The 22220-nt window shown below is 37.3% G+C and overlaps 1 protein-coding gene across 5 annotated transcripts in view; it reads left to right on the top strand.

Annotated features, from left to right (window-relative positions):
- LOC126826749 (serine/threonine-protein kinase TBK1) overlaps positions 1-22220 on the top strand; it is a 47645-nt gene that overhangs the window by 20023 nt on the left and 5402 nt on the right. For 4 of the 5 annotated variants that reach the window (XM_050555822.2, XM_050555824.2, XM_050555825.2 and 1 more), the window contains 15 exons: positions 5999-6172; positions 6961-7098; positions 7962-8088; positions 8716-8806; positions 11164-11254; positions 12119-12279; positions 13147-13257; positions 13589-13768; positions 14504-14706; positions 15447-15597; positions 16362-16617; positions 17563-17672; positions 19012-19128; positions 20368-20469; positions 21598-21694. In XM_050555822.2, coding sequence (XP_050411779.1) covers positions 6053-6172; positions 6961-7098; positions 7962-8088; positions 8716-8806; positions 11164-11254; positions 12119-12279; positions 13147-13257; positions 13589-13768; positions 14504-14706; positions 15447-15597; positions 16362-16617; positions 17563-17672; positions 19012-19128; positions 20368-20469; positions 21598-21694 — 2055 coding nt within the window. In that variant the 5' untranslated portion in view covers positions 5999-6052. Of the gene's footprint in view, positions 1-1554; positions 1755-5998; positions 6173-6960; positions 7099-7961; positions 8089-8715; positions 8807-11163; positions 11255-12118; positions 12280-13146; positions 13258-13588; positions 13769-14503; positions 14707-15446; positions 15598-16361; positions 16618-17562; positions 17673-19011; positions 19129-20367; positions 20470-21597; positions 21695-22220 lie in introns of those variants that run through there. The other variant, XM_050555823.2, reaches the window with a different exon arrangement.

Raw genomic sequence — 22220 nt, 5'->3', positions numbered from 1 at the left:
CTCTCTCTCTCTCCCCCTCTCTCTCTCTCTCTCTCTCTCTCAAGAAAACCTCTTTGAAGCTTGATATTTATTACGTTTGAGAGAGAGAGAGAGAGAGAGAGAGAGAGAGAGATGGGGTTTAACGTCCACTCGACACAAACTAGGTCATTTCGGGACTAACATATGCTTTTAATTTTTATTTACATAATTCGCTTGCGCGTAGGGGTCTTTAGCAGTTGGAGGAAACCGGAGGACCCGGAGAAAACCCACGAGGTTGGACAGGTGACCCTACTCTTGCCACGTACAACCGGGGATTCGAAACCACATTACGTTTGATATAATAAAGGATGGTGTGTTGAATGTACTTTGTGTGGTTTTAAAACATTTTATATAAAATACGCCATACAGTGTGCTATGAGGGAAATTTTGACCGGACATGACGCTATGCCCTACTCTTGTGTCGAATTCCATCTGTCAAGGGACCCTTTACGTGCACATCAATGTGTACATCCGAGTACGAACATTTCACATTTCTCATGTTCTCACAGAAATGTTTTTGGAGAAATGTTTCGCAAGATTGGTATTTAAAGATTGGTATTTGGAAATGTGTTGTTCGAGATTGTTTTTTTGTTGTATGTCTGTAACAATGAAATGTAAATGTAGGCTAATTTATTCTATTTTCTAAAATAAACTTTATCTTTATATTAAAATACAATTAAATTAAACAAAAATACAATTTACAAATCTGATATGACAATACATGCCTGATTTATAAAACAATATTGATTTAAAGATACAGATTGGTGCCAGGAAAACACTAGTCATCCCTCTATATAACTGGCTGAAGTGACGGGTGTTGACAGACACAAGGGCGAATTTCTGCTCACTAAAAATCCTTTCGAAGACCAAAAGTTGTTATATGAGACTGTAAGAGTATATCTGACAATTCAAAAAAGTAATTGAATGTCATTAGATAAGAGGACACGAGGAAAATAGAAACAGTCCCTACATTCACGGGTGTTTATTCATTCTATACTTATAAAAACATGGTAATGCACGGACTTTTTCTATTTTTCTTTCATGTTCTCTTATCTAGTGACAGTCAATTTTGTTTATGAATTGTCAGATATCCTTTCACAGTCCCATACAACAACTTTTGGTCTTCAAAGGAATTATTAGTGAGCAGAAATTCTCCCATGTATCTGTTATCACCCGTCACGTCAGTCAGTTAAATAGAGGGATAACCCGTGCTTTCCTTTTGCGTTCGTCACTTCCTATTGTAGAAACATTGATTACTCATCTATCGTAGCAATGATCTCTGTGATAAAATAATAATTGGAACGTGTTTAACCAGTTCTATCACATATGTGATAATGACTGGCACCATTATTGTCCTTTAATTGTAGTATAGAAATGTCGAAATACGACCACAAATCAAGAAATAAGAATTAAGGGCTATGGATTAAGAATTAAGAACACTTAAAGAGCTGTTCGTTCTTCCATACTATTAGTTGTGATAGCGAAGCCGTAATATACCTCCAATAGAAAAAAAAACACACTAGGTCGATGTCTATTTGTAGCTTTGCTTTTTACTTCCGGAATCCGAACAGCAGTTAATATTTAAAAAAATCAACCAGGCTACTGCACACAACACATACTTCCGATAGCAAAAACGAACGAGGACGAGGTCGGTCTACTTCTAGTTTTGTTTTTTACTTCCCGAGTCAGGACAGCAGTTAAGATTCAAAAATCAACCAGGCTACTGTGCACAACAGGTAATATTTGATATTCCAGTGATTTTAAAGATTTTCATTCAAATCGAACAATGCATATGTTAGAATGTTTAGTGTCGTACAGTCACCTAGTGACACATTTTGCAGCTGTTATAAAACTAGATCACCTTGAGTTAAAACTAGATATGCAACTTGAATGACGCACTTAAAGCAAACTGACTGGTTAAGATACTTATAGCTCTGTTAAAAAGTGTATTAACAATTTCCCAAGAAACATTATTTGATATATAGGCCTATAGCATAGATTTATTTACAGAGATGGGAGTTGGATTGCCGAATGGCTAGCCCGTGCGCGCTGTATCATACAGTCGGTCATTGATTGAGTCAACTGACATGGTTTCGATTCCCCGGTTGTACCCCCATATCAGTCCATTCAATAGTGAATAGAGAAAGCTATATAATAGAGATAGAAAATTATATTATAGCAATGTTATGCATTAATACGTTACACACGGAGGTCATAAAATAGGCTATAAAGTGGATGGATCTATGTATAAATATATATATTATACACATATATATATATATATTATATATATATATAAAGTAGACGGATCTCTAGGTTCACAGTGTGTGTGTGAAATACAAGATATATATATATATATATATATATATATATATATATATATATACATACAGTATTATACAACAAACTGTGCGTGACATATATATATATATATATATATATATATATATATATATAATATAATATATGTCACACAAAGAGATTACCTACAACAATTAACAATAGAACGGCTAAACCAACACTACGTCTATGCAAGCCATGCCAATGTGTTGGAGAGAGAGAGAGGGAGAGAGAGAGTGTACCGTCATATATTATATGAACAACTATATTCTAAGCATGTCTAGTTTACATAACATCGTACCATGTAGTTTGTATAACGTATTATTGAATAAAAGTACAGCTGTCATATAGCAATCTGCAAAACACGTAACAAAAATCGTTTTAAATTAGATTTGTCATCGATTTACGTGCATGTTGTAGTTTCCATACCACTCCTAAGGTTGTATTTGACACACGGGGGCGGGGGGGGGGGGGGTGGTTAGCACGTGCGCGCTGTATCATAAGGCCTGTCATTGAGTCAACTGGCGTGGTTTCGATTCCACGGTTGTACTTGACACAGCGTGACAAGAAGTAGGATCGCCTGTCCAACCTCGTAGGTTTTCTCCGGGTCCTTCGGTTTCCTCCCACTGCTAAAGACCCCGACGCGCAAGCGAATTATGGAAATAAAATTGAACCATATGTTAGTCTCGAAATGACCTAGTTTGTGTCGAGTGGACGTTAAACCACATCTCTCTCCCCGTCTCTCTCTCTCTCTCTCTCTCTATCTCTGATCAACAGCACGTCTGTTATATATATGTATGTGTGTGTATACTTATGGGTGTGCCTGGTTGGTGTGTACATAGCGAGACATTAAATAAAATGAAATGATATGAAAGAAGGTTTGAAAATAGGCAAATAAAGACCGACCATTATTTGTGATTGTGTATAACGTCGCTTTTAATAGTAATTGTCTTCCGTATTGTGGTCGCGTCACGCACTACTTAGTTGGGGGATTTCCCGTGAAACCCCCCGATACGCATGCCAGCTGTATCGGTATGGTATTTACTGAATGGTAACAAAATGTGCGTTAAAATGTGATAGTATATTGCTGTCGCCCCTGTCCGTCGACAGATCCGTCCGTCCGCATATCCCTGGGGTAATTTCTTGTGAACACTGAACGGACTACATTTATTATGCGATCTTTTGAAAAAAAAGATGTTATCAACATTAGCCTGATGACGATTTCAGCTAATAACTTCCACAGTTATTGGCCTTGATGGATTTGTGGATTCGCGAGAGAGAGAGAGAGAGAGAGAGAGAGAGAGAGAGAGAGAGCATTACTATAAGTGAAATATAATTAACATATTATGGTTCAATTTTATTTCAATAATTAACTTGCACGTAGGGGTCTTTGGCAGTGGGAGGACCCGGAGAATACCCACGAGCAAGCGAGGAATCGAAACCACGCCCATTGACACACTGACAGACCTTGAGATCTAATGCGTACGCGTTTATCCATTTGTAGTTTATACGTACATTGTACTGGGTATAAGCAACTGAAAGGAGATTTTACGTCCCACCTTTCCGCACCAACCGGGGAAATAAAGATCAATCAACTGTCTCGCATCGAGCTCTAGCTGGTGAGTTGTGGTTTCGATCCCTGATCTGAGCGTATATAAGTTGGGTACTCCGGTTTCCTCTCACAATAATGACCCCTGCGCGTGCGCTAAGATAATAAAAATAAAACAACTTTTCTGCGATATCATCCTCGGTGGAAGAGGAAGACACTTACTAGGAATTTTGTGTTCCGACTTGAGGTGGATTTTGAGAGGGGATTTCCCGTGTTTCTGTTATAGAAATCTTTTATTTCTTAATAATGTTAATCAGGAAGTAAAGAGACAGTATTGTGAATGTGATAAATCACGTTGGGTCAGCTTTAGAATTTAGTATTATATAATATTACTTTAGTATTACTTCAGATCCTTGAAAAGTTCCCCGTTGTTTGAACACATGTTAATAGCAGTTTCCTATCTCTCCCGTGGGTATGATTTTTTCTATTTTCTTAGGCAGTATAAATTGTTTCTGTTTTCCAAGGTATTATAAGCGGCCGTGTTTGCTAAAGGTGCTATTCTATATCACTGTGGTAAACTACAACTTTATGGATAACATTCACTAGATTTATTAACTGCAACGTTTCAATGAGGATACTCTCACCGTTATCAAGCAACGGGCTGTGGTAGTTTTAAAACTAGCGATATTTCGTTGGAATTGGATACAATCAAGGTTTGTCGTCCCCGATGGACGCTATTAAACTTGAGATGTTTAGCAACACGATGATAAATCAAGGTATGTCTTCCCCGATGGACACTATTAAACATTAGTTGTTTAGCAACGGGCTTAGAATATATAATGATAAATCAGAGTTTATAGTTTTGGGTTATAATCACAGAATAAAGTTGAAGATGCAGGCCTAGTTGTGAGATTTTCTTAATGGATGGATATCTGAGTTCTAATACAACCACTGTTTGCAGCAATAAGAAATACATAGCTAAGTTGACAGAGATTCTTCTTTGTAACTGGCTAAACATACATTATACAAGAGCTAAATCTGCTTATTGCAGATATTTCTTTAGGCCTGAAATGTTATCTAAATTATTAATTACACATTAATTAACTTACAAGACCATAACTCTCGATGTCATCGCTAGTGGATAATCGAGATTTTGTTGCTTTTTTTTTATCGTACTGACTTTAGTAATGATGATCGAGGTTAAGCCTAAAATTCAATCGGTAATATCTCGGTTCAGAGCGGAGCAATTTGACTTAAATTTTCAGCAAATTCCCTTTACATTATCTAGTTTTTAACTATTATACTGAGAACTGTCAGCTCTTTATCTAATCTCCCATAATGTATCTTTAATGCTTGGACTTTTTACACGTTGGTTATTTCAATAGACTATGCCAGTCGAACCAACAATACCCTACTAAGCTATCTCTCCAACGAATACAAAATTACTTTGGGTGTGTTTTTATGTTTTCCTCGTTTTGATATTCCACTATAAGAGTATGAAACCGGTTGTGTTCTGATTCCTAGAAATACAAAAAAAGAAAAGAAACAATATCAGATGTTCTTATTCTATTTCTTTGTTCTGTAGATGGGACTTTGCACTTTGCCATGTTAGTCGAGTGATGGGGATCGTGTTGGTCTAGTGTTGAGGTTCGTGTTAGTGACGGGGGCCGTGTTAGTCGAGTAATACTTAGTTGTTCGGATGGGACGAACAGTCAGGAGAGAGAGAGAGTGAGAGACCGGGAACATGGCTATAAGCCAAATGGTGTTTAACGTCCACTCGACACGAACTAGGTCATTTCGGGACTAACATATTGTTCGCCAATATCTCATTGACATACCATGAGATCTAATGCGCATTTGCCCCCCCCACCCCTCTTCCCTCTGCCCTTTGCCCTTGAAACCCCCTACCCCCCCCCCCTTTCCCCCAACCCCAACCCGAGCAATAACATGTTAGACGTATTTTACCGAGGACATTTTAAACCACGTGCTTCAGCCACCTGTCGACAGAGGAGTTTGAAATAACTAGTCAGTAATCAATCTGTCCTTTTCCTTGTATAAAATGACACACTTTTGTTGTTTTTATCTTTTCAGTAACCTAACCCTTGTTTAATATGTTACTTCCGGTATATTAATGTCTGATATTATATGATGATCGATGAGAGACGGACTATTAGAAATATTATATTAACTACCTCGTTCGCTTATACTAGAGACAATATCATAGGTAGCGGAGCTTCTTCTATTGTTTATTGTGCTGTACATCGGGTAAGTTATTAATATAACCTGTTTATTGTGCTATACATCAGGTAAGTTATTAATATAACCTGTTTATTGTGCTATACATCAGGTTAGTTATTGATATAACCCGTTTATTGTGCTGTACACCGGGTAAGTGATCAATGGCAGTTCTGGATAATGAAGACGGGCATACACCATACAGTGTGCTTTGAGAGAAATTTTGCCTGGACAGCGGCGCTATCACTTACTATTATATAGAACTCCAACTGCCAAGGGTGTTTTTACGTGCACGTCAATGTATATACGGGACCTCTGTTTTTCGTCCCATCCGATTGATTAGATAACTGTCCTTGTCAGGCCCTCCGTCCTGCACCACGCCGGCAAATGAGCAGGGGTGGGGTGGGGGGGTTGAGGGTCCGCACACGCGACTGAAACCCTACTGTTCTTCTTGTTCATGAGCATGCCGCTCTTCGAAAACAAAAAAGTCAAAATTTCCGTCAATTCAGGTACTTCGACACGGCACTTACACGTGATGAAAACTACGAAGACACTGAAATATTTAGAATGTGATTGCCTTCTACATTACTGGATATGGGGCTATGACAAAACATCTTCCAGTCATAAACTAAGTAGAATGTAATGGACATCTACAGTACTGGATATGCGACTATGACGAAACATCGTCCAGTCATAAACTAAGTAGAATATAATGGGCATTTACAGTACTGGATATACGACTATAAAGACTGTATATACGACTATGACGAATCGCAACTATCTCAATGCGTTAAAGAACGCTGTGTTTATTATTTCAGAAAACTGGCCAGACTGTAGCGGCTAAAGTTTTAAAAGATCATTCTAAAGTCAATCTACAAGATCTACAAAGAGAAATTCTTTCATTAGGTCAACTGAATCATCCAAACATTATCAAATTCTATGGCGTCGAAAAAGAGGTAATGGGGTTTAAAGTCCACTCGACACAAACTAGGTCATTTGTGACTAACATATGGTTTAATTTTATTTCAATAATTCACTTGCACGTATTAGTCTTTTGTAGTGGTTTGAAACCTGAGGTCCCGGAGAAAACCCACCAGGTTGGACATGCGACCCTACTCCTTGTCACATAGAACCGGGAAATCGGAACCACGCCAATTGACTCAATGACAGACGTTATGATATGCGCTAACCATTCAGCCCCCCCCCCAGCCCCTCGCGGAAAAAGGAATATCAGTCCAAAAATGGGTCGGTTATATACTAGGGCTGGCTGAAAAGTTCTCAGTCTGAAAGGATAGATCAATTGGGTTGAATCAAACTTTTGCCACAATCATTGAATGAATCATAGACATAAGAACAACAACTGTGGTGTTATTATTGTCTTCATACCAGACCATCTTGTGAACCTACCAATTGAAATCTCCAGAAATGAGTAAAATTGGATATAGAGCTGTCACCAAGTACCTGCAACTGAAAGGACTAACCCCAACACACAAACATGCCGAAATGTTCTCCACTTAAGGGGAGAACGTCCCTTCCTTTTCCACAGTACAGAAGTGGGCTGTGGAATTTAAGCGTGGTAGAGAGAGTCTTGAGGGTGATCCGCGTCCTTGACCCGAGTTCACAAAGTATGCTCAGACTTAAGTTAAGAATTTACTCAACGTTTCTTGACAAAGTGGCCGCGCCTTTACAATAGACATTTCGCAGACATCGGCGGAGTAACTCTTAGTGGAAAATTGATTGTTTGCGGGGGTGAGTATTATGGCCCGATACGAATCAAACGCGCCCTCAGTTTTACGTTCACAAACTGTTTTTATTTCAGCTTGATACTGGACGACAAGTCGTACTTCTACAGTACTGTCAATCAAGTCTTCATTCCTTCCTCCAGGAACCAGAAAATGTTCACGGTATATGTGACATCGAACTGATCATTCTCTTCAAAGATTTATGTAAGTATGTCAGGGCATGTCGATTACAATAAACGAAGTGAAATGAAATGGGGTTTACTGTTCTGCTCCGATCTGGCATATACGCCACACAGTGTACTATGAAGGACATTTTGCCAACTTTCTTGGCCAACGCGGGGATCGAACAAGGGACCTCCAAGTTTGTGAGCTAACGTCTTACTCACTGAGCCACTGTGGCATGGAATTACAGTAAAAGAACATAATATACCCAAATAACACATAACTGCTGTATGGGCGCATACATGATTTGTGTAGCTATCTGCCGTCGCTAAAACTAAAGTCTGTATTTGTTTAGGTTTGCTATGTGTGGGAACAATGTAACACAAGGCGTGTATCGGTAATCTAGGGGGAGGGTACCAAATTCGTAAACGAAAGTCTTAAGATTTTACCATTTTTCAAAATTTTCCTACGGACGTGATAATTGTGCCACTAGTTTGGTAGCTTGTTTTAGCTATTAAGCTTGATAATGACTAGAGAAGCCTAGTCGAAACGTCGCTCAGTAAAAAGCAGTAATTGTATTCCATAGAATTGTGACCTGTATACTCTAGTTCAATTACTAAATGCCATTGAAACAGTTTATAATAATATTTCTCTATCTGTTTCCACCAGGTTCGGCTTTATCTTATATGCGCACCAGAAACATCATACACCGTGATATAAAGCCAGGCAACGTACTCAGATATACGGCACCAGATTTAAGGTAAGATGGCACCGGATATGACGCCAATACACATATGACTTTTGCTATGTCTTTTATATGATTTTCGATGTCTCAGAATTTAAAGATAAGTTTCGAAAATCAAAAATGGCAGCAACGGATGTTAATTTAATCGTCATTTTTTTCTATTAGATATTACTTGTAACTTATCATTTACACGGTTCAAAAATGAATCCATGGTGGCAGAAATTCAAAATGGCCGGCAAAATTTAATCCAATAGTGGAATGTTTGTAATATGTTCAATCGTTAATCTTGATAGTAGAAATTCAAAATGGCCTAAAAAATGAAATCTTAATTGGCGGAATTTTAATTAACCGTCATTTAATTTTTGTCCCTTTGATATAGCTTGTTATATGTCTTATATATGGGGTTGGTGGTTGTTGGGTTCAATCTCTATCTAAAAAAACTAATTAAGAATGGTCCAGATGGTGTAAATTTAAAACGACGATCAAAATAGAAATCAAAATAAGGATTTTTAGGGTTACTGAATTCAATATTGGCTTCAAAACCTAATTTCAGATAGGATTATCACACACCAAATTTGTGCGTAAGCCAGAACCACCAGGACAAATTACAGAAAACATTTTTTATGTTCAGTTTATAAAAGTAAAGAGAGAACCCCACCGGACCCCCAATAGAGTGGTTACCCCTTGTGAGACCAAGTGTTAGGACCCTGGGACCCCTAGTGTCCATTGCTTGTGAACAACTGTACTACTGTGGCAATCACAAGTGCCTGTCGTGAAATGAATAATATACCGAAATAAACCCCTGATAACTATCGGTCTTGATACAACCGGGTTTCGAGTAGTTCAATGTACTCTTTGGTTCAGATAGAGTCTCTAAACCATGACGTACCCTGTAGTCAAGATAGAGTCTTTAAACCATGATGTATCCTTTAGTCTCTAAACCATGAGGTACCCTGTAGGTCAGATACAGATAAAGTCTCTAAACCATGTTTACACTGTAGTTCGGATAATAGGAGGTCGACAGTCAAATGAATATGGATTGTGTGATATGTTAATCCCGAAATGACATAGTCTCTCTTTTAAAAATGAATATATTGTTAACGCGGTTTAGATATCTAGAGGCAATAAACCTGGTGTAGGAAATTCAAGTACATTGAAAAGATTTCTTGGTATGACTTGTTTGTGGTCTTGATTATAATACAATGTTACACAATAAATTACACCTGCTACTGAGTATTGTAATTACAGACTGTAATAAATTACACCCCTCACCCTACTAAGAATTATAATTAAAGAAACTAATGATATTTTAGTTTATATTATGTCTTTGAATCTACTTTGGAAGTATGTGCAACCGTATGACCTTAATTTAATTAGTATGATTATTTCTACAAAGATCCAATTAAAGCTTTTAACCATCCATTGGTGTTTTACTAACAATAAGTCATATAGTTTATTCAGTTCGACGTATGATTTAAAATAAATAGATACAGTTGGTTTAACTTGAATGTAGATATTAATTATCTATGTGCATATATATCACCTTTCAGTTGCATCATACAATATATCTTTTTCATATCGTCTTACGTATTTGACAACATCAAGGTGAACCTGCTTTATTGCTCCATTTAGCCTATTCATATTTGTTCAAATGAATTTACCCCCCTCCCCCTCCACAATAAAACATCATTTTGTGGGAATGGAGGCTTTTATAGAGTGAACACTTGTTCGCGATGTCAATGTCGGTGGAAACAAGTACTATAACTATTGAGTGAACAAAAAGGGGAGATGAGCTCTCGCATGACGCCGAGCATTTCTTTCAAATTGACTGCCAAATTTGGTTCTGAAATGGCATTTTTCCGATAATCTCGCAAGATTTGACTTTTACTAGGTCTTATAAATGGATTTTAATGTTTCTGAAATTAAAGGTCACCGTCGAGTGCTGAGGTCGTGAAACACGTTAGAAAATTAAAGCGAGAAAACGTGCTTTCGTCCTACAGAAACCTGAAAGTGGTCTATAATAATGAAGACATCTAAACTCCAGTCAACAAATCAACCACTCACATGACACCAGCAATTTTACTGATGAAACACATGTCGCGCTTAGAGCAGAGTGGCGCCATTCTTGGTTCCCAGAGAGAAACGAACGGTAAACTTCTCGCCGACCATTAATCAGTCTAAATTCGGTTCCCAAGCTCCTCTCCCCCCTGACTCTTGATTGACTAGATTTGTTTGAATAAAATTAGGCATCGGTTCGTCTCCTGAAAAAAGTAAGAACCACTGCTGTAAACCGACTAGATATTAATGTATTTTGTGAATTAACAAGTAGAATTTGTTGCTCAAATTAAAACTATTATTTATTATCATTACAGCATAGTTTATATTCTCTCCGATTTCGGAACTAGTCGTAGTTTGGAAGATGAAGGCACCTATTATTCACTGGTTGGAACGGAAGAATACTTAGTAAGTTTTAAAAATACTGAATCTAATTCAGTGAAAGGCTGGGGGAGAAGGCCTACTTATTTATTTAAGTCTCTAAAGGATATGAGGAGTACTTATTTATTTAAGTCTCTAAAGGATATGAGGAGTACTTATTTATTTAAGTCTCTAAAGGATATGAGGAGTACTTATTTATTTAAGTCTCTAAAGGATATGAGGAGTACTTATTTATTTAAGTTCTGATTCTTTATCTATTATATATTCAGGGTTATCTTATTTCACATCTTAGTTCAATAATTCACTTGGGAGTAGCGAAAATCTATATGTTAAAATTATTGTTATGTTTAACGAGTTCTATTGCGATGTTGTAAAACAGGTGGATACCAACATTGGCATTTCAGATTATATTATTACAAAACTCAAAACAAGGTTTTCTCAACCACTCACGAAAGCGAGAGCTTACTCTTATACGTAATTCCCCCCCCCCCCATTAACTGATTCAGCCAGGAAAACTAAATACCAATACAATTTTCCACTGCGGATCGTTAATTGAAGTTTTGGACAATATCTTATTCCATTCGACATAAAGATTGATTATTTAACATTTAATAAAGAAAACCATATCAAAATATCATTAGGATTAAAAAGATTTATGTACCCATCAAAAGATTTCATAAAAATCCCCCCACATCAACCAGAACACAGGTCATATAACAACTCTTGTAGTAAAGACAAGTAAAGCAAAATTTTAAACTATAAAAAACAAAACGAAATCGGATCTGTGTTTTAATCAGATTGGAATAGAATTGAACTATTTTGGAGTGATATTTCAAACTTCCTCAGATGAGTATCAACAACTCTATTTAGAATTTTATAATTTCTTTCCAGCACCCAGCTGTGTATGAGAAGGCATTTGTTGATCGTAATGTACGCACAGCTTTTACGTTATCAACAGACTTATGGAGTTTAGCTTGCACACTGTATCAAGCTGTTACATCAAAGATGCCCTTTATACCAAATGCTGGAGCCAGGGAAGACAAGAACGCCATGTAATTATATCGGGTTTTTTTTTATTTTGAAATTGTTAAAGATACAGGACTGGATTAATCATTGAACAAAATAAGTACATGCTCAGGGCATCATAGGAATGCAGGCACAACAGAATGTCTGCTTAATTTAAAAACTGATGAAGAACTTTTAAAGGACAATATTGGTGCCAGTCATTATCACATATGTGATAGAACTGGTTAAACACGTTCCAAATATTATTTTATCACAGAGATCATTGCTACGATAGATGCGTAATCAATGCTTGAACAATCGGAAGTGACGAACGCAAAAGGAAAACACGAGTTATCCCTCTATATAACTGACTGAGGATTACGAGCGATAACGGCTGAATTTCTGCTCACTAATAATTCTTTGGAAGACCAAAAGTTGTTATATGAGAATGTAAGTGTATATCTGACAATTAAAAAAGGTAATTGAATGTCATTAGATAAGAGAACACGAGAAAAATAAAAACTGTATCTGTTATCAACCGTCACTTCAGTCAGTTATATAGACTGATCTGATGAAGATGGGCATATACTATACATTGTGCTATGAAGGAAAGTTTTTCCAGATAGCGGCGCCACGACTTACTCTTATATCGAATTCACACTGCCAATGTGTACATGGGACCTAGGCTTTTCGTACCATCCGTTCGACTAGACAGCTGTCCTTGTTGGGCCCTCAGTCCTGCACCACTGACAAGAGGAAACCACACCGAAGAATCTCGATGAACTTACTCGGTCAACATCGGGAGAGAACACGCAACCTCCATGCCAGCCAGCTGCAGCGTCTTACCCACTTTAGTCAACGTGGCTCCCTTGCTGCAGAGATAATAATAACCAAATAATATATTTTACAACCAGGTATGAGATGATATCGTGCAAACCTTCTGGAGCTTTAAGTGGATATCAAGACGAGGCTAATGGCGAAATAAAATGGATGACAGATTTTCCGACAGGCTGCAGATCGTCACGGTAAATCAATCATATTTCTAGTTGAACCTTTTAAAATGGCAATGATAGAGAGAGAGAGAGAGGGAGGGGGGAATCGGGTTTAACTTCCACACGACACAAACTATGTCATTTCGGGACTAACATATGGTTCAATTTTATTTCAATAATTCCCCTTGCGCGTAGGGGTCTTTAGCAGTTGTAGGAAACCGGAGCACCCGGAGAAAACCCACCCTACTCCTTCTCACATACAACCGAAGAATCGAAACCATGCCAGTTGATTCAATGACAGACCTTATGATATAATGTGCACGCGCTAACCATTCGGTTATATAAGTTTTTATTTATTTTTCAGCCATTTACAAGAATTATTAAAGAATATCATATCTAAACTATTAGAAGCAGATCCACAAAAACAGCTGTCATATGAAGAACTATTTTCAGAACAGAGAAAACTAAATAAAAGATTTCAGCTAAATATTATAAACACTAGTGACGGAACCAACTTTAATTTGTATTTTACACCAAATGATAGGTAATTATATCTAATTATAACCAAATGATTGGTAATTATATACATGCATAACAAATTGATAGGTAAGTATATATAATTATAATCAAATGATTGGTAATTATATATATGCATAACAAATTGATAGGTAAGTATATATAATTATAACAAGATGATAGGTAATTATAAATAATTACAACCTATGATAGATAATTAGATATAATTATAACCAATTGATAGGTAATTAGATATAATTATAACCAAATGATAGGTTATATATGATTATAACCAAATGATAGGTAATTGTATATAATTATAACCTATGATGGGTAATGAGATATAATTATAACCAAATGATTAAATAATTATATATGATTATAACCAAATAATAGGTAATTATACATAGTTATAACCAAATGATAGGTAATAATTATACATAATTATAACCAAGTGATTATTATATATAATTATAACGAAATTAATATAACCAAATAATAGGTAATTATATGGGTTATTTTCATTTCATAAATGTAACAAACTGCATCCATTGTGCTAATATTGACTAGAAATTTTATTATTAATGTTAAAAAACATTTTTTTAAATTTTTCTTAATGTTGAAATTACCTTTTGTATTTTATTAATTTCAATATTAAAATTACTCTTTTACATAGACTGTTTTTCTTTTTATTGATGTTGAACTGCCGTCTCGGGTCACATTCTACTCTGGCCACTGTTATATGTGTTTTCTATTTATTTAGTTTAACACAGCTTAAAGAAGAGATCGCCAGATATACTGATGTTCCAGCCGAGTATCAGACATTATATTATGATGATTTGATGTTAGATAAGGCGGTTATCAGGGGATCAAGTCTGGGTGATCTATTCAATCAACGACAGACTAACTACATCCCAGCTGTATTTAAACACAACTTGGAGGAAGGCCTGAAACTATTCAAACTAGGTAAATAAGATTATGTCAAGTGGTATGGCGGGTACCATCCACGGGGCAGATTATGCTTAATCCTAACTGAAGACTTGAAACTGATGCTTGGTTTATAATTCTGATGATTTCCCATTAAGGCAGTGTATTGACTTTAATTCCATGACCGGGAGGGGGAGGGGTATTGGATGGCCGAATGGTTAACGTCTCGGAGCGGGGTTGGATGGCCAAATGGTTAGCGCGTGTACGTTGTACTGGCGTGATTTCGATTCCCCGGTTGTACTTGACACGGAGTGAGGTCGCCTGTTCAACCTCGTGGGTTTTCTCCGCCCCCCCCCCCCCCCCGGGCTCCTCCTACTGCTAAAGTCCCCTACGCGCAATCGAATTATTGAAATATATTTGAATGAAACCATGTTTTAGTCCCGAAATTACCTAGTTTGTGAACGTTAAACCCCATTTCTTGAATTATTTGTATTCACGTAACAGTGGTTATAGCAGCACAGCGTTTACAATCGCAGTAAACTCCACTTGTAACTATAGATATATGACATTTATAATCATTGCATCTGTAACCATAGCAACGATGCATGTGTATATGAATGATACAATTGTAACCATGATGGTATTGTAACCATGGTAACAGATGCATTTGTAATGATAACCACACATGTAGTGTAAAATACTGTATTTTACAACGAGATTTTATTTCAAAGTTTCACCAATTGATAGTTTATTTATCGTTTTCACCTCTTTGTTTTCAGAATCGTTTGGTGTTTATAATAATTCGAGTTCAGTTGCTAATGATTATGATATAACGTTTAAACGAATTGTCATAGTATATCAGATAATAGATTTAGTATACGACTCGTTTCATTATCAACAGAAAACAGTGAGAACATTAGTTATAATGTGGTAAGTAGTATAGTTATATTACCATCAGTAACAATCTGGTAAGTGCGATGGTTTTGTTATCATCAGTAACAATGTGGTAAGTACAAAAACTATAAACATACTTATGGAAAACAGCTACTGATTTATTTAGGCGACGTTTCGAAGAGTATTCTCTCAAAGTTTTCAAGCTAATACAATATAACAAAATTTGAAGCAAGATATATAGACAAAATTACAGCAACACGGTTGAAACCATACATGACAACAACAAGATCAAAGGCCTATGACACAGTAGGGTTATGATATACAAAAACAAGATAAAATGGACTAATTAACTATCTAAAAGCCAATGAGTAGTGGTGATGTATAGCTGTTTCCCATAAGTTTATTTATCTACTGAGGCTGTATGTAGGTAATACACGTTTTAAATTACATACGTGGTGAGGTCGTATACACATAATACACGTTCAAGATTACATACGTAGTGAGGTCGTATACACATAATACACGTTCTAGATTACATACGTAGTGAGTCGTATACATATAATACATGTTCTAGATTACATACGTAGTGAGGACGTTTACACATAATACATGTTCTAGATTACATGCGTAGTGAGGTCGTATACACATAATACACGTTCTAGATTACATACCTAGTGAGGTCGTATACACATAATACACGTTCTAGATTACATACGTAGTGAGGTCGTATACACGTACTACACGCACAAGATTACATACGAAGTGAGGTTGTATAATGTGATATTTGAATTGTTTTCCAGGGCGATGATCAAGACATTTACTCTGAAGATTGAGAAGGGGTATGAATGTTTATTACTGGAGATGAATAACATGAGATATATGTTACAGTTTTACCGTAGAGAAGTCAGAGAAGAAGAAGATCTGTCAAAATTTAGTTTAAAATCAATCAGTGATGATATACGTCACATAGACCACCGTGTTGTTAATGGTAACGCGTCGGCGCAGAAATACAGCACATATTCGCCAGAAGTCAGCAACATGGCGGCGCTGGACAAGGTTTGTTCATCTGGTCATTAATTGGGTTTAACGTCCACTGTTCTGTTCATATTGGGTTAAAGGACAATATTGGTGTCAGTCAATATCATATATGATAAAACTGGTTAAACACGTTCTAAATATAATTTTAACACAGAGATTATTGCTACAACAGACGAACACAAAAGGAGAACACGAGTTACCCTTCTATATAACTGACTGAAGTGACGAGTGATAACATTTATGAAGTGACGAGTAATAACATTTACACGGTCGAAATTCTGCTCACTCACAATTCCTTCGGAATCTGACAATTCAAAAAAAATAATTGAATGTCACGAGATTAGAGAACACGAGAAAAATAGAAATGGACATACAATGTGCTATGGGGGAAATTTTGTCCGGACAGCGGCAATACATCCTACTCTTACTTCGAATTCCAAGTGTCATGGGTTCTTTTATGCGCATGCCAATATGTACACTGGACCTTGGGTTTTCTTCCCATCCGAAAGACTATATACGCTAATCGCTTGCCTGGACCTGCGTCCTGCGCCACTGACAAGCAGGAACGGCACCCGATAACCCATTTCGCGACCAACACTAGGGGGGGGGGGGGTGATGTTGATTTGTCGTGCGGTCTAACGTGTCCTCTTTTAGATCATAATGGTCTGACATTTTGTCAAGTGACGTGGTTCTCATCCCAAACTAGTACGTGACAAGGAATAAAGCCACCTGCTTTCAATATTTCTCCACTCTAGATCATATGGTCTGGTCAAATGCAAGAATTGGATCAAAGGCTTGGATTGACACGAACTATTGTTGCCTGTATAACCTCGTGAGTTTCCTATGAGTTCTCCCTCGAGGGGGAGAATCCTGTAATAGTGAAATAAGCAATATTAGCCCCCCATCTCTCTCTCTCTCTCTCTCTCTCTCTCTCTCTCTCTCAGTGTATTATTTGATTGACAGATGGAAGTAGATATAAAACCTGTACGTGATATTATCAGACGCCTGAATATCATGATGGAGGCACAGTACAACAAGATGGCGGTTCCTCAAGACAGTTGCACTTGTTCATGGTTCGTCTCCCTACTTTAATTAAAATCATAAAATAAAATCTCAATTATTTGTATTTTACTTCGGCGACCATATTCACGAAAATTCAAACTAAAACGTATTAAGAACGCAGCCCTTTGATTGGCTAAGAGATAAAATGTGGATTATGATTTTAACCTCCAACCAATGAAAATATCGCTTCCTTAAAATATATCAGTTGAAATTTTCTTGAATAAGGGCCCAGATTCACTCGGCAAACCTCGACAGATTCCGTTACTCTACATCTAGCCTCGGCTGTATGACCGTAAATGATATGTACCTACGCCTATACAATTGCGATGCGGCACCGGTTTACTTATCAGGAAAACTTGCCGCTTTTAAAAAGAAGTTATTTAAATTGCGTCGTTCGAAGCTGTTTAGAATTTTCAGTGCAGAGTTGTCCTTGTTTGAAGAAAATCGGATAAACTTGAACGAAAAACAGCTTCCGACTTTGAAATATTTGTATGATAAAACATTCTTCAAAGGCGTCGTAATGGGGAACGCCGTTGGTAATCCGGGAACTTGAAAGCAGTTCCAATGCCGGACTTCGTTATACAGCCGAGGCTAGATGTAGGGTACTGGAATCTGCTGAGGTTTGCCGAGTGGGCCCAGATTGATTCGTCTTTGATTCCAGTTAAAAATAATTCTCTCAATCCAAAAATTAGCGACAGCCCAGTGAAAAGGGAGGTTTCGGGCTACAACGCATTCGCCTACTCTATAAGAAAAATATATCAACCAAGCATGACAACCGAAACATATTCATTGTGACTCGATTCTACTCACACCACCTCAGTTGTCGGGACTGACGGATCTGTGATCTAATTTAATTCCGCATCACTCCAGTCTGATTAAAATACAGATCTATATTTCGTTTCGGTTTTTTTATACTTTCGATGGCCTCTACTACATTAAGATCTGACCAGTTGTAGTGGGAAGTCGCGTCAGAGGTCATATGAGCGACTTTTGAAACTGATAACCAATCAGCGTTGATGTTTCTAGTGGAATACCCACAGTTCCATGCACAACACGCCAAGAACTCGTTTTATTGACCAATCCGTCACTTCAATCAGTACGCGGGTTGCAGAACAACTCTTCCAGGTGCTAGTGTATAAAGACAAGGAAAATGAAATTTTGAACTATAAAAAACGAAACGAAATAGGATCTATGTTTTAATCAGGTTGCCATCACTCGATTGTAATTCTGTGATTTCGGGAAATAACAGACTCCCAATCGTGCATCCCCTATTTAAAATAAAAAAAATTGAATATATTTTATACATCCAACAGCTGGCATTTTGTTTACAAACTGTTTGTATTAATACAGTCTTCAGAAAGCCAAGAAATATGCAGATGACATGAAGATAATTTTAACTAGAATGAAGCGAAGAAAAAAAATGGAGATTTTACCAGAGGAAGAACGTATTCTGCATTTAAAAGATCGGTAAGGATTTATTTAGAATATCTGTTAATAATATATTAGTATGGTATATAGTGCATAGCTCATGATTCTATATTTAGAATATCTGTTAATAATATATTAGTATGGTATATAGTGCATAGCTCATGATTCTATATTTAGAATATCTGTTAATAATATATTAGTATGGTATATAGTGCATATCTCATGATTCTATATTTAGAATATGTGTTGTTATGTTAGTATGGTATATAGTGCATATCTCATGAGTCTATATTTAGAATATCTGTTTAATTATGGTATAATAAATATCTCATGGGTCTATATTTAGAATATCTATTTTAGTCTCTCATGAGTTTATATTTAGAATATCTATTTAGGTATGCATAGTTAATATCTCATCAGTCTATATTTATGTATGGTATATAGTTAATATCTCATCAGTCTATATTTAATTATGGTATATAGTTAATATCTCATCAGTCTATATTTAAGTATGGTATATAGTTAATATCTCATCAGTCTATGTTTAAGTATGGTATATAGTTAATATCTCATCAGTCTATATTTAATTATGGAATAAAAGTTAATATCTCATCAGTCTATTTAAGTATGGTATATAGTTAATATCTCATGAATTTAAGTATGTTATATAGTTAATATCTCATGAATTAGTCTATATTTTAGTATGGTATATGGTTAATATCTCATGACTCTATAATGAAATTAGTATGGTATATAGTTGATATCTCCTGAATTAGTCTATATTTGTAGTAGGACAGGGTTCGGATACTGGATGCAGCGGCAGCTAATGTCATGAAACAAACAATAAACAAGATATAATTTGATACTTGTTATTATAAATTAAACAACAATGGATTCTGAAAATGTGACGTGTGCCCTTAATGTCTCAAAATGATTGATTTGCCCGAAATGCTAAACAAATCATGAAATCTATACGCCAAAGTCTATTTCTCAAACTACGGAATGAATTAACTCACTGTGGTGAATCGATTCATCGGTCCTGTACAGCCCGTTAACCCACTATTAAAAACGAAATCACCAAATTCTTCCTCACGAATCAAGTGAAAAGGCCGCAATGCCTATATCTCCAGTGTCTGGCAGTAGAACGCAATGTCTAAACTACTAGAACACCATTAAAAACGAAATCACCGAATTCTTCCTCACGAATCAAGTGACCAAATTCCTATATGGTTTAGACTTAGCCTAGTAATTATAGCGTTTTGCTGATTGATATTTCAGTAATGACGTAGAAGAATTGAGTGCAAGTTGTTTAAATCTGTGGCAAGACCATTGTTGGGTGAAGAAACAGCAATATTACAAGCAGTTTATACACAGCAAGAGGTAGGTATAGCACCCAATCAGAGAGAGAGAGAGAGAGAGAGAGAGAGCGAGCACCCAATCAGAGAGACAGAGAGAGAGAGAGAGAGAGAGAGAGAGCGAGCACCCAATCAGAGAGACAGAGGGAGAGAGAGAGGAGAGAGAGACAGAGAGGAGAGAGAGAGAGAGGGTAGCACCCAATCAGAGGGAGAGAGAGAGTGTAGCACCCAATCAGAGAGAGAGAGAGAGAGAAGGTAGCACCCAATCAGAGGGAGAGAAAGAGAAGGTAGCACCCAATCAGAGAGAGAGAGAGAAGGTAGCACCCAATCAGAGAGAGAGAGAGAAGGTAGCACCCAATCAGAGAGAGAGAGAGAAGGTAGCACCCAATCAGAGAGAGAGATAGAAGGTAGCACCCAATCAGAGAGAGAGAGAGAAGGTAGCACCCAATCAGAGAGAGAGAGAGAGAGGGTAGCACCCAATCAGAGGGAGAGAAAGAGAAGGTAGCACCCAATCAGAGAGAGAGAGAGAAGGTAGCACCCAATCAGAGGGAGAGAAAGAGAAGGTAGCACCCAATCAGAGAGAGAGAGAGAAGGTAGCACCCAATCAGAGACAGAGAGAGAAGGTAGCACCCAATCAGAGAGAGAGAGAGAAGGTAGCACCCAATCAGAGAGAGAGAGAGAAGGTAGCACCCAATCAGAGAGAGAGATAGAAGGTAGCACCCAATCAGAGAGAGAGAGAGAAGGTAGCACCCAATCAGAGAGAGAGAGAGAGGGTAGCACCCAATCAGAGGGAGAGAAAGAGAAGGTAGCACCCAATCAGAGAGAGAGAGAGAAGGTAGCACCCAATCAGAGGGAGAGAAAGAGAAGGTAGCACCCAATCAGAGAAACAGAGAGGGAGAGGGTTGGGGAAAACCGGAGTTCCCGGGCACAACCCACGTGTTCATACGGGTTGATCTACAACTTTGGATCGAATCGAACTCATGGAAAACGACAGCGCACGCGTGATACCTACCTTAGACCGGTTGATGCATCACCGGAACCTCCAGGTTAGCGATCCGACGTCTTACTCACTGAGCCACCGCATCCCCTTGTATGTAATTGAAATAAAATATCTGTTGGAGAGGTTTGACCGGGATATTTAATTATATTTCAGGAGTTTCCATGAATGTCACGACCTGACTTTAAAAGCCAATGATAGATTGAGGAAGATCAGAGAGAAATGTAATAGTTTTAATGACCAGATACGCAAGGTATTTAAATATGTTTTATTTATTCCCCGTCTTCATTAGCCCAGTCGGTGCAAAACAGTAGGACGTTAAACCCCATTTCATTTTCATTTATTTATTGTCTTAAAGCCAGCTATAACTCTAGTAGCTTGACAGATCTTGATTTAGAAAAGAAATGAAATGGGGTTTAACGTCCTACCGGGTTAATTAAGACTGTCACGCGCCATGCAGTGTGCTAATGGGGGTAAATTTGTCCGCCTACTCTTTGTAGAATTCAAATGGTCAGCGATTGTTTAACGTGGACACCAGCGTCCCACCCGAATGACTAGACGTGTTTCTTTACCAGGTCTCCCATCCCGCATCACTGACAACTTGAAGAGTTGATTTTGCTCATTACTAAAATCATTCTGATTAAAATACAGATCTATATTTCATTTCGTTTTATTATGCCTACACTACATGAAGATCTGACCGGTTGTAGTAAAAGGCCGCGGCAGAGGTCATACGAACGGCTTTTGACCCTATAAGGTCAGACATTTGATTAACCAAT

This window comes from Patella vulgata, chromosome 7 (assembly GCF_932274485.2).
Source record: "Patella vulgata chromosome 7, xgPatVulg1.2, whole genome shotgun sequence".
NCBI lineage: Eukaryota > Metazoa > Mollusca > Gastropoda > Patellidae > Patella > Patella vulgata.
Note: the sequence above shows the minus strand (reverse complement) of the source record. Positions and strands in the feature narration are given on the sequence as shown.